This window comes from Neodothiora populina (assembly GCF_041146345.1).
Source record: "Neodothiora populina strain CPC 39397 chromosome Unknown canker_contig_12, whole genome shotgun sequence".
In the NCBI taxonomy this organism is placed as follows: domain Eukaryota; kingdom Fungi; phylum Ascomycota; class Dothideomycetes; order Dothideales; family Dothioraceae; genus Neodothiora; species Neodothiora populina.
The window spans coordinates 1,495,823-1,509,684 of NW_027191404.1; the positions used below are offsets into that span (position 1 = coordinate 1,495,823).

Consider the following 13,862-nt stretch of genomic DNA (forward strand, 5'->3'; position numbering starts at 1 on the left):
TGCAAGAGACGTATGGCGGTTGACGACGGCGTCGATGAGATAGATAGATGAGAATTGCATAGAATCCTGTTCGTGCCCGAATCGAAAAAAATCAACCTTTTGGCGAAGCAGTCATGCAGGAAGTTAAGTTTCGTGAGAGCGGACAAATATCCCGAGGTCCAATGCTGTCAGTGTTCTACCGAACACAGCTGAGGTCGGATACTTTGGAGGTGCTGAATGTCAGATGGCATGAATGACTGTTTGTCCTTCTCATACGGACATCGGCCTTTTCGCCGCACGTGCATGATGGAAGATGGCTTTTTTTCATTGTCTCGTCACTTCCTTTTTTCCCCCTCTTCTATCGACAAAGCAGTCCTCTTGAGCGAGAATCACCCTTTCCATTCCTCACCTCGTCGAGGGAGCGATCCTTTTATAATCCTGGATCCACTTCTCCGCCTTGTTCTTAGGCAGCACATGAATCCTCAGCAAGCCATCTACAACCTCGACTTTCCCGCTAGCCAGGACCCTTAAGAGGGCCATCTTCTTACCGACCTTGACCAGACCTCCAGAAATACTCTCGACGTAACACTCGACGCCCTCGGGACTATACTCGTGCTCGACGTCCCACGGCAGAGGGAAAATATACGTCAAATGCTGGCCAACAGACTCGTCCTCTCGGAAGGCCTTGATCAGGTCCGTCTGGTGCTGTAGGGGATACAGCAGCATGGCAGGCACAGACAGCGTCGACGCTGCGTTCATCGGGTCCTCGAGCGAGATGACGGCGTCTTCCATGTCGGGGATCTTGTCCGTGTTCCGCGTGCGTATGTTTCGCGCCTTGAGCGCGTGTGCGATGGTGGCGTTTTCCCGGCGTAGACGTTCTTCGCGTTTACGGCGCGCGGCTTCGAGGACTGCGAGGTGGGTCTGTCGTGCTTCGATGCGGGTTTTGAGGGAGAGGAGGGGGGCGTTGGTCGGGTCGATGCTCAGGCCCATGGTGCTGCTGTCTAAGGCTTCGGGGATCTTGTCGAGGGCCAGACAGGCGGCGCTGCTGCGGTAGTAGGCTTTGATGTTTTTGGGGTTCAGACGCAGCGAGGCGGCGCAGTCACGGTTGCAAGAGCCGTAGTTCTTCAGCTCCAAATTGCAGAGCGCGCGGTTCGTCAAACACGCCTCTTCGATTTCTTTTTCTTTGCGCGCCTCTTCCTCCTGGTCCAGCTCGACAAGTTCCATGTCCGGCGCGCCCTCCTCTGCATCCTGAGGCTTCTGAGGCAGCTTCAAGGCAGCGAGAGCCTTGTCGTAGAACTCGCGCGCGTCCTTCCATTTCTTCATCTTGGCCAGCTCGTTTCCTTGTTCTCGGAAGTTGCCTGCGTTCTCCGCCCGAGTGCCTTCGTAGGCCAACGCCTTGATGGCCTCGAGCGCAATGTTCTCGCCGCCGTCCTCGCCCGTCTCGTCCAGCGTCGTCATGAACAGAGGCATCTTGTTCATCATGGCTAGGATCTCGTCGGCGCTTTGCTGCTTCACCGACTCCATCGCCGGTGGCATTGCCGGGCCCGTTCCGTGGTCTTGTCTTGAGGCTTTCTTCATGGGGAAGGCTGCGCCCGCGGCATTCAGCATGCTGTCTAGGGATGCGCCTTTTGCGGCCTCGGGCGGGTTGTTCAGGTCGAGCTTCTCGTCGAAGTCGTCGGGGAGCTCTTCGACCCGCGAGGAAGACATCTTGGTGCTGTTGTTGGTTGTGTAGTCGTTACGGGAAGATATGCCTGATAGGCCGATGTGTATGCTCGAAGTGATCCGGTATCCCTTGGGGATATGGTGGCTTTTGTCTGAAATGATCAACGAATCTAATTGTTTGTATCATGATTTCTTCGTCATCGGGCAAAAAATCCCCCAGTCTTGGCACGACATTTTGTTGTGTAGACGCGATAAGATAAAGGAAACAGAGCTTCTATCATCTACGGTTACTTGTATAGTGACTGTATCATTCTCCCTGTCTCTCATCTCCGAACCCTTGTCCCGTGCTCTCTCTCTCTCTCTCTCTCTCTCTCTCTCTCTCGTAGTTGCGCTGCAAGGGCAGTGTACAACCAAGTCACAGTAGCGATCAGAACCTGTACTGTACTGTACCTGAAGCAGTCCCGGGTCTTCATCACATCGGTTCACCTGCCGAGAAAGCATAAGGTACCTTAATACAGACAGCTGCAGGGCTAAAAGCCGTAAACGCCACCAAATGAAAGTCTAAAAAGCCCGTCACATCGTGAGCCATCTATACCTACTTTAGGTAGTCTCCAGACGACCCTTGCGCAGTGCAATCTCCCTCAAGCGTCTCGTGCCGAGTGTCACACTCTCCTAGACAGCCTGTCAGATTCTGTCAAATGTCATTCTATCACACGGCTGTCAGGTGCGATAGCCGATTGGCGCTACAGTGCTAGCTGGTGGTCGCGACAGAACACCCAATATCGGGTCAATCTGAGCATCGTTGACCCGTGTCAAGCGCTCTCTCTTTCCTCTCCTCTCTCTGATGAGCTTAGCTGCCATGTCATTGTCTACCAACCAGAACCTCGAGAACGATAAGTGATTCCCAAGCACAAAGCCACATCACACACTTGGCGCCTCGATACATCTCGTGATATTTAGCCGAGTCATGAGAGTGCGTCGTCTGCAATCCTTCAGTGTCATTGGCCCAGCATTCGCGACTCCCCATGTCGTTTCACACTTCTTGCCAAACCAATGCTCATCAACTACCCGTGTTGGAGCTTTATAGCACCCTTGCCTTTCCTCTGCTCATTCCACCCCACATGACACCAGGTCTCAGCTTTGAAGCACATCGGTCGGGAGATGGACAATCGCGCTTTGCTGACGACTTCTAAATCTGTGCTCTAGACTTTTCTCACACTGATTGTCCACAGAGTAGGGAACGACTTGCAGTATGAGCGTTTCGCAATGGCGGACACTGGTGCTCTCTTTCTTGGTCAAGATCGTCCGCGGGCTCGAGCGCAAAGGACGCCTACCGCCACTGGCGAACCGTGCTTGTCAATCCTCCTCAAAAGCAGCAATGTGCAATTCGAAACACCTCAGCCCGTGTGCTGTAGATGGGTTCCGTTCTGTCGGTTCACCTCTCCGTCCAGCTCATTTTTGTCGAAATGCCTCCGACCAATACACCTCGCATTCGCCTCGCATCTGCCTGTTTCCTACATTACTCATAGTTCAAGAGGTAAGCTACCTCGCTGTCTTACATTAGCGGGCCTCAGCTTGTTTCAAAGGCGACTCAGTCTTCTCCAGCAGGAGGAGTGCCGGTCGTCCCTTCTCTTGACCTGAAGTCAAATACACAATAAGTATCTTATGTAGATTAATTCTCTCTCACCCTATCACATTTCATCGATCATGATCACCGGAGCTTGCACACTTTATTTTCTCCTGATCGACGGGCTAGATTAATTGCTCGAATTGCTTCACCTGCGCCTCTCTATACAGGGTAACAACCACACTCGTGTCTGTCTAACTCTACCGAGTGCGCACCCTCCCTTGTTCGGCCCTGCATCAACCTCTTCCTAATCCATGGGCACGCCGTGTCGGCGCATGGCCAATATCATTCCCTGAACTTACTCCCTGTATCCTGACTCTGATACCTTGCCGCAAGGTTATGCCCCCAATTGTCTCAGCACACAACTAACGCATGCGACCCACATCTTCCCAAATTGCACAACATACACGCATCCGCCTGCTTGATAGATGGTTCACGGGGCCATCCCCATCATCATCCCAAAATGACCACCGACTACTTCAGCGACTACCGGTCGGTCACATCCTCCAGATCATTGACCTCCTCTGCCGACACCCCGTATGAGACCTCACCTTTACCTCGATCACGACGATCCATGCGTAGATCCGTGTCTCGCGAGAGCTCGAGCTCACCTCCTCCTTTGCCGTCTGACGCGCGCGGCAGTGATGCAGGCGTCTTTAAGATGGACCCTAAGAGATTCACGCCCACCCTTCATGCCTCCCTCGTGTCGGAAATCCTGACTCTTCGCCGAGAGCTCGAGTCGAAGCACCGCTTCATTGACAACCTGGAGGTCAACCTCGACTCGGTGAAGACGGAGAATGAGTCGCTCTCCGAGAAATTGGCCCAGAGTGCCAAAGATGCGCGGTTGGCTGATCAGAGATTCAAGACGCTGGAGGACGGGACTCTGGACGCCGTTGAAGACCTAGCAAGAGAAAGAGATGCTGCGAAGCAGATGAACCGCGATCTCAAGTCGAGGATTGAAACCCTGAACCGGACGATCAAATCGCAAGAAGAGCAATCGGTCAAGTCCCAACAGTCATGGCAGAAAGAAAAGCAGAGTTGGGAGAACGAGAGGCGCCAATTGGAAACGAGGATACATGTCACAGAAGGCAGACTGCGTACTGTTGTCGAGGAAATGACCTCTCAGCGAACCGCCGCTGAAGAGGATCTTTCGGATCGCGCAAGCGAGCGAGGATCGAGCACCTTCAAAGATAGCGGACTGGGCAACGACAGCGACACTGGCAGCGTGAGCTCACACAAAACAATCAGACACGGAAGAAACCCTAGCAATTTCAGTATCGCGAGTGTCGCGCCCTCTCTTGATAGTCCCAAGAAGAGCATCGTGTCAACGAGTCTTGCGGATGAGCTGGGTTTCGACGAAGAAGACGATGATTACGACTTGGATGAGTCTGACCATGATGACGATGAGCTGCTTTCTGACATTCGGCTCGGCGCTTCTCCTGGACATCGATCAATGGTGATGGCTGGGTCGAAAGCCAAGAAGATTCTTGGTCTCACGAACGAGTCGCGAGATAAACGCACAAGCGGCGAATTCAAACGTAGAACCATAGCGGATGTGTTTCGATCGTCTACCACAAGCTTATCCTCCTTGTCTGGATCAACGTCGGGGTCAACGATCTACAGGGACCGCAGAAGCAGTCCTAGCCCTACGCGCTACGTCGACAGTGCCGTGCAGTCCTCGAGACCATCAAGTCTGTTGGATTTCCCAGTGCAGACCGATCATAGCACTTCTTCCATGCCAAAATCGCAGAATCAATCTCCTGCAAAGCGTACCCTCACCGAAATTGAGTCCACCGACAGCTTGCGCTATGATGCTCCGGATGTCGAGAAGCGTGCATCTCTATCAGATAAAATGTTTCGGCAGAACATTGCCCCTCTCAGCCCTCCAGAGACCCCGATCTTGCAACGAGATCCTGCACACGATGATAACGACACACCTCGAGGGACCACAGTCTCGCAGCGAGATCCTGCACACGATTCAAAGGACACTCCTCGAAGCACTCCGACTTACACATGCACTTCGACTCAAACGGACTATGTCATACCAACGCCCTTCGCGAATCCCTTAGCACTACGACGCAACGCCCCAGTGGAAGATTTACCTATCCCTTCCATCTCCATCCATCCCCCGTTGTCTACACCGACCTCCCCCAGTCAGCCTGTCTTACCGCCTGGTATGGTCAATGCATCGGCACAGACTGAGCCAGCTGCCGTCGCTAGCACCTCTGATGCTGCAGTGCAGACAGAAGGAATAAGGATCGATACGAGACCTGTCAAACTCGCGCCCCATCTTCTGCCCAGCACTCTAGACACTGCAATGCAGATCGTTGCAGAGGAGATTGCAGCCAGCAAGAGACCCGAGATCAGAGGACCGCCAAGTCTCGCCGAAGGTACTCCTCGTCGGAACATGGAGAAGCTGCGTCTCAAAGCGCTCGATCTGCCTCGACCTGTCTTGCTACCTGTTGAGATAGATGATCAGAAGTTCCGCGAAGATCCTACAGCTTACAGCGACGGCTCCGTCTTTACAAAGTACAAGCACTCACGCGAGTCGTCGGACGGGAACTTCACCTCGTGGCGCGATTCTCTTCCTGCGCCGGAGCGCAATGCGAGTGATGTCGAAGCAGAAGACGACGCAGCAATGCCTCCAGTGCTGGCCCGATACTCATCTCGCACCGGCTTGAATAGCCTCCCGAAGACTGTGCCGGAAGATCGGGAGATCTCCCCTAATCACGCCCAATTCGCTTCGGTCACAACAGGCCGTTCGAACAATCATCCAAGAAGGGGATCGGATGGCAGCTCTTACGGTTCACGCCCAATGAGTTCCAGAGGTCGATCCAGCTCAACGCTGTCCTCTCGTAGCAAGTTTGGTTTACCGTCACGTAGTCCAAGCCCTACTCGAGGCTCGACTAGCAATGGCGCGAGTACTCATTCCGGCGGGACCCAGCCGCCACCGTTTCCGATCCCATCGAGGTCCAGCTCGCGTGCCAGAGCGAGCACAAGCCCTAACAGTCCTACACCTCACGAAACGCGTGCTTCAAGTTTGCGGCAATCAGATCATGAAGGATCTCTTGTGAGGAGTAAGTCATTGCGAAAAGCGCACTCTTCAAACACCTTGAGGTCAAGCGTGAGGGTATCGCCGATACGAAGAAGGCGCAGAAATCCCCAGCTTACTCCTATTCAATCCATGGCATTCGATAGCACCCCAGATTTCAATATTCCAGATAATCACACCGCACCATCAGAGACCATGATCTATTCTCCAGTGACGGAAGAAGAGAGGACAGAGGCAATGGATGGTCCAGACCGTGAATCTGTATCCGATGAGAACGATCAGGAAGGTGCTATCGTGGATGCCATTGCCGCCACAATGGTGGGTGAATGGCTGTGGAAATATGTGCGAAGACGAAAGTCGTTTGTCCTTGGCGACACAACTCCTGGTGATGATGGTACACATGGAGTCACAAGGCACAAGAGATGGGTGTGGCTTTCACCGTATGAACGCACGATCATGTGGAGCACGAAGCAGCCCAACTCGGGAAGTGCTCTGATGGGTAAGAACGGACGCAAATGTAAGACACCATATTCAAGTTTTTTTTGAATATCAATCTCTCTGACCTGTGCGACAGTAACGATCAAGTCTGTGCTTGATGTGAAGGACGAAAAGCCACTTTCAAAGACGTCCGCCTCAGACGTTGTCTTTGATCGATCGATACTGATTCTCACGCCGGAACGAGCACTGAAGTTCACTGCGCCCAACAGTGACCGACATTACTTATGGCTCACAGCATTGTCTTTCCTGGCCCAGTCTGGTCGTGGACCTCCTGGAGTGCCTCGATTACCACCGCCAGAGCTTGCAGAGAGTCTACCCCCAAAGCCGCGACGGCCGACGATGGCCCCTAGCAAGAGACGAGATTCTGAAGCGCGAAACGCGCAAGCGGCGGACCCTACTGCTGCCACACTACAGATTACACCCGTCCTCGGGGAGCCTTTCCAACCACGTCCCAGCCACCATGCTATACCGCCGCCGACGCCGAAAGATGCGGCAGAAGCGCCAGTGATTCCTCGTATGGAAATTCATCGACTACAACATCAACGCAAGCGCAGCAATTCTAATCCGATCCAAACTGCCCCTTTCGTCCAGCCCAGCATGAGAAGTTTCTCTTCGAACCATATCATGTCTCCGACGGGTTCGGACTTGGCTCGTGTATCGACAACAACATCAAGCATTAACCAATTATCATCTGGGCGCTCAGGTAGTCGACGTCCGTCCGCCAGCCCTGAGGGGCCGAATTTCTTCGAAGCGGTAGATACAGTACGCATGGATGCCTTTGTCGATGCAAACTATCACGAAGGGGTGCTGTATTTGCCTACACCACCTGCACCGGTTCTGGCACGAGCAAAACGCAGAGGCGGTAGTGTCGCCAGCACCTCTGTCTCGCCGGAAGAAAGTGCCTCGCATGATGGTTCGAATGGAGCCGGCAAGGATCCCTTCCTTGGGTTCTAGAGCATTGTTTTGGTGTAAGTTTACCGTTCGTGCTCACGGCTGCACGACATGTGTACCGCATCTGCAAGGGTGAATTGAGTGCGTCAAAGAGCACGATGTCACCTGTTGTTGAAAGCCTAGACGGAGCCAGACGATGATAGCTGGGAATTGGATGCTGGCCATGACTTTGGCACCCTCTACTATCCCACAAACATGCGTACGAGATAAAGAAGAGAGGTCAACAGAAATCGAGGCGGTGAAGACTTGTGGCCAAGGTCTAGCTATACCTCGTTTCCAGGAAAGTATGCCTTCGTATACAATATATATATATATAGTGTGTAACATGGATAATCAGGAAATAATCGAGAACATCGATTGCTTGACGAGAAACGTGCAATCTGAGAGCTTGCGTATTACTTGTACGAAGGTGTTCGTTCTTGGTCGCATCCATCTGCTTCGAACATTCAAAGTGCCTTTTCCTTGACTGCCTGTCGAGAGACCGACCCTGTCCGTCTTCGCGACGAACTTGAGGACTTACTATTCCAGCCGTTCCCTTCTTGCGATGGGGATGTTGTGCCAGACCACTTGTAAAGTAGGGTTTGTATTATATACAATACAGATAACAATACTATGAATCGCATATATCTAACACCAATTACCCACACGCTCGTCTCCTGCGCTGCGTACGACGCTATAGATCCCCAATCATCACTCCTAACAGAAAAAGACGACGACGGCGACGGCGACGAGAAAAGATAACCAAACGCACCCGAAGTAACGAATATACTCACCAAGGACCCAGAGCAAGGACTGGAAAACCCAAGACCTGGAAGGCAGAAAGATACATGAAATGTGTGAGAGGACATTTGCAGCCATGTTTAGTATACTGGATTTGGCAATTCAATATTCATTTCCAAAGGAGTGGAATTTAGAGAGGTTAGAGAGGTTGGAGAGAGGTTGGAGAGGTCCTTTGTGCAGCTTGTGGTCTACTTCTTCTCTTTTCGCTGAGGCATGGGAGACGTTTAGGGTTTCTGATCTGCTTTTTTTTTATCTTGGTGGGAGAGGGGGCGCTTGTGGTCCTTTCTATCGTTATCTCCTTCCTTTACTTGTTCTGTCTTTCGTGCCATCGAGGCTCAGGTCGAGGTCGGGAGGAAGTGGTGTGCACGTTGACGTATCCACGCTCGTAACAGAGACGCTCATAAAGGAGGTATGGGAGTGTTTCCAGTCCGTCTGTCGAGGATCGAAAGTCTCTTGCTCCTCTTTCTCCTCCTCCTCCTCCTCCTCCTCCTCCTCCTCTAATGGCTTGGAAACAAGTAGCGTAATTGAATATTGCATTCGCGTACGACTTACATGGAGACAGGGAGAGTTTTAGTCCATTTATTTGTTTTCACAGAACCAGCAGAGGAACTACGACATGTGCACAGAGAGATGAAAAGGACTATTCATCTCTCCTATCTTCATAAGCCTAGTCAGCGGGACATGAGAAGAGTGTGACAAGGCCAAAAGGTGATATCGCAGAGATAATCGTGTAATGGACTCATATTTACCCCTGCGCTGACTCACCCATTCACTCACGCTCTCGAGCGTATGAATTGTAGTAGCGACAGCGACTCCCTAGAGTCGAGTCGAGTCGAGTGGATACACACGCAGCTAGACAGCATCGTGCTCTACATTACCCCCGGCATGGGGTAGACCGCTCTCTGACCTACCTGATATTGAACCGCCTCTGCATCACGTTCTAGAAACAAAAAACTTCAAAGACGGGAACAGTACATGAAACAGACAGAGTTCGATGGAAGGGACATTACCTACGTGACGTACATACTTACCTACGCCTAACTTCTCTCGGCTCCACACAGCAACAGGCGTCAAAAATAATGATCCTGAAGCGAGTAAGACAAGCAAAGAGAGGATATGGACAAGGATTCTCCCTTCAGAACCGCAAAGAACCCAGAATAAGAGAAGAAGGAAAGGTAAGGAAGAAAGAATTGTTGAGTGTAGATCAACGGCTGCTTGTTTGAGATAGATATACACGATACAGGTACGGTACAAAGGAGAAGAAGAAGAAGAAGAAGAAGAAGATGGATGTTATTTCTCGGCCATATTCATCATCGGCTCACGTGGTCGATGTCTGCGTCATCATCCTTGTGCGAGGTCCTTTTCCCAGGTATTGATTTTGCGCGAAGTAGAAGGCGAATTGGGATTGTCAAGATGAAAAAGAGATGAGGAGTGTGGAGTGAGCCTCCCATCTACTTGTTCGTGCACAGGGTTTCAGGCGAGCATCTCGCGTTTCATGGTCGACGAATCGTCGTTACAGACATGACTCGAAGCTTTCCTCTCCTCTACTCACACTAATACATAGAACGTCAAGAATGAAGTATAAGAAGAAGTATGGCAATGTTCAGCTCAATAAACACAAAGCTGGTCGTCGAGAGAGGGAGACAAACAAAACCTACTATCTTCCGGCCCCTCCATCTCCATCTACCATTTCCCGGACCTGCATGCATGCATATACAGTAAAGCCAAAATTCAAATAAGCCGACGCCTGCGGCCCTACCTAAAGTCAGGTAGGTACTGTAGTACAATAGTACCTCTTTCCTGCAGTCGATCGCATACAGCAACATCCATGTACCTGTAACTATCTTACAAGCATCATTGCCCCCCAACACACACGGCACTATTATTTCGCCTTTCACCATGGTTTTTACTGAGTCACCCCACCCCGCGTGGCTGCTAGGCTTCTCACCAACATGGGCACATTTGTGAAGAGAAAACAGGGATGATCCTTTACTACATCCTCGCGAAAAGAGCCATCCAGACGTCCAGACTAGAGCACGAGGTAAAAGTATGGTAGTCCGTCACTCCATCCCAGTTCGGGTATTCATTGCCATATTCACATTAGCTGGGCTGCTGCTGTTCTCTGCAGCCCAAGGCAGGAGTGTCTAGTGCGCCCGGCACTTGTTTTTCGCACAGAAAGAAAGGTACACCATAAAGCAGAACAGTAAATACGGTGGGGATCTGCTACCGCTTGTACATCTTTGGGAAAATCATTGATTGTGGGCATTACGCGGCTGTTTTGCTACATGGACGAGAAGATCATGAGAGCCTGAAATTGGATTATGGTTTCTTATCTCGCGCTGCGTGTTTTACTGTCTAGTGAAAATGCAGATATGCGTGTGTGCGATCGAAAGAAACACGACTGCTGTACTATGATATGTGACTGAAGGAGAGCAGTAAGCAGAACTAAGCTAGGCAGTTGCTCGGGTTCGCCGATGGAACTGATGTTTTGGACCCTTGTCCCCTCAAGTCCTCCGGGCTGTTCCCAACCAACGTCATGTCGTGGCTGCGCTGCTGCTGCTGCTGCTGCTGCTGCACGCACAGTAAGCTCCGTCCGAGATGCTGTGCAACAGACTATATTGTCCGAGATATTGCATTGTCTGCGCTCCTTCTTCCATCGCGAAAGTCTGGAAGGAAATCATGGACTCGTTCAGGATATATTGCTTTGTACTTACACAGCTTTCGGTAACGTGAGTGCTCCATTTATAGAGTCATTCGGCTGTACACTGTACTTCGACGTATCGCATCCCATTCCTCTTCGATATCCAGCTGCTTTAGTTTACACTGTTCAGTGGCTAAGTGAAATGTCTTCGTTGCCTTCTCCGAGTCCGAATAGACCATGTGTGTAGCAAGTCTGTTCACCATGTGCGACATTTGCCCCCATATTCACCATTGCGAAATGCACGACCGCAGTCATCCGCCGTCTGTTAGACCAGGCCAAGAACCGATGTCGAAAGAAGCAAGGATTTGCCTTTTCGACCGTCACACGTTCCAGTCGAACCTGAAGAAACGTGTTTGGTGTTTCAGAACAGTAGCAGATCATGCCACTGCCGATCAGCAAGCAAAGAGAAATAAAAAGATAACAACGCCGACGTTTTGAGTCCATCTTCGCGTAAATCCATCTTGCGTATCATTGTGCTTGCTGTCGACTGTTTCAAACGAGCCCTCGCGCATCGGGCGAGTGAAATGCAACGCAAGACAAGGCACAGCAGAGACAGGACCATTTGACAAGGGCGGGATTACCCCGTATCACTGACGTCTTGTCTTACCCTTGCTGATTGGACGGTCCATATTGTGCATGCCTTGTCTGAGCCACAGAAAATGCGGCGAAATTGCGCGGTAGGAATTGTGAGAACTCAAACGCGACAGATAGAGCTGGCAGCCTTTGGTGTCCTCGCTCGGCATATTATGCAGCCACCCCATTCATGTGATTCAGCTTACTACGTGGTACTATAGAGTCGACTAATCGCATGATTTCCCTGACCGGGACCCCTGCGTCCATGTGTCCGTTTTAGACAACTTCTGGCTGTGTCAGAGTGATAGATACCTACCTTACCCTTACATGTGATATGATGCCGATAGCGGCACACCTCTTTCGCGTGTGTCTGGTCTGGGGTTCATTCATCTGTCGCATACTACTAGAAGATCGACACCAAACGTGAAGAAAAAGATGCAGTCGTAACGCGAAAGGCAATCTAGAAATTACACGTCTGGAGCAAAGGACCGGGTACCATGTCTAGTGTGTGGGGATAGAAGGGAGAAGAAAAGACAGGCCATTGCGAGTGGTTGAACTCGACGGTCAAGGATGGGCCACACAGTGGGTCATGGCAACGAGAAAGAAGCTCAAGGGTCCACAAAACAGCCTGCTTCGATCGTACCCGCTTTTTCTTTCCCTTGTGCTATCAGTTCGAGTAATACATGCATGCCTGGATTGTTTATACTACTCCCGTAGATGATTGCACTATCAGCTTTTTTTTTCTCGATCTGATCCCTGCTCAACACAGCAGATGGGAGGCCGCGACAGCGCCTCTTGGCTCTTCGAACACCTTCTTCCCGTCCCGCCTGATGTCGTCGTCTTGTCGCCGCCGAGTTCGATTGGTGGTTTTAGACTTCCGCTCATCAACATGGTTTGGACAACGATGGGCGAAGAGGCCCCGGCCATCTTGGGAAGTGCGACATCTCTTTCCTTCGTCATCTATGAGAGACTATGGCTTGTGTGATCTGATCATGGGAAGTGTAACCTTTTCTCATCCCGCCTATCCCTGTATACGCGTTTGTGGAGTGCTTTATGGAACATGTGGTAATAAAGTGGACGAGACGAGCAAACGGGTGGGAAATAGATCAAGGGCTAGAGGTGACGACGAAGCTCGCCTCGAAAGACGATCATCTCAAGGCAAGGGAGTCCGATATCGATGCTAGTAGGTTGAGATGGTGCCGAGCCACATGAGAGTTGGGTTGGGGCTGCTGCGGCGGTGGTGGAGGTGGTGGCCACCTCATACAGGTAGTATTGAAAAGGCAGGCCTTATCTCTCCCTTCGCCTCTTGGTTTTCCGAACCGTTTCTATTTCCATTCTTTTACTTTCGTCACGACAATCCTCACACAGGCTGTGCTGGTTTCTTTCTGCCCATCGGCTCCATTGCTTTCCACATTCACTTATCAAAGACAACTTCAACGTCTCTCCCCCCCAATCCCGCTGCCGACGCTACTCATCCACTCTCACCTCTCACTGTCTTGCCGTACTCCACATTTATCTTCGTTGAAAAAACACTCCTGCCATCTTCCCGCCTTTCTACTTGCTTAAGTCTGATCGTTGTATCCTTGCATCATCGGTCTTGTAAGCTGAATACGGTCGTTTCTCGTCCCCTCAAAGTCCGATAGACAAAAACAGCCGCACTACCCACACACGGCCAGGAGCCTCTTCATCCTTCATCTCAACTTTCATCTCTCTCACGGGAAATCATCTTATCAAATAACAATCATATCAACCCGATAAGATTCTTCACAACATGTCTTCAACCATGACTCTCAAGACTCTCCTCACGACTCTTCTCCTCATCAACACTGCCTTCGCCTTGCCGTTCGGCTCGTGGTTCAAGAAGCCCTACGGCTTCAACAACGACACCCTCCCCGCTGTCCCTACCGGAGGCTTCCCTACCGCCTCGGGAGGATTCTGGCCCTTTCCTACCGGCACTGGTTTCCCTCACCACGACCGCCACGCCGGCCACCCTCCCTTCCCCACTGGAGGTTTCCCGATGCCCACCGGTGGCTTCCCTG

At 51.4% G+C, this 13,862-nt stretch overlaps 2 protein-coding genes across 2 annotated transcripts; one reads left to right on the plus strand and one right to left on the minus strand.

Annotated features, from left to right (window-relative positions):
• Positions 1-384: 384 nt before the first annotated feature.
• Positions 385-1,686, minus strand: AAFC00_001187 (uncharacterized protein; the record flags this gene model as incomplete). The annotated part of the gene is made up of 1 exon (XM_069340348.1): positions 385-1,686. The coding sequence occupies one exon, from the start codon at positions 1,684-1,686 to the stop codon at positions 385-387; it is 1,302 nt and encodes a 433-aa protein (XP_069203816.1).
• A 2,045-nt stretch (positions 1,687-3,731) lies between these two features.
• Positions 3,732-7,772, plus strand: AAFC00_001188 (uncharacterized protein; the record flags this gene model as incomplete). The annotated part of the gene is made up of 2 exons (XM_069340349.1): positions 3,732-6,837; positions 6,895-7,772. 2 exons carry the CDS (start codon positions 3,732-3,734, stop codon positions 7,770-7,772), a joined length of 3,984 nt encoding a protein of 1,327 aa, XP_069203817.1.
• Between the last annotated feature and the right edge of the window lie 6,090 nt (positions 7,773-13,862).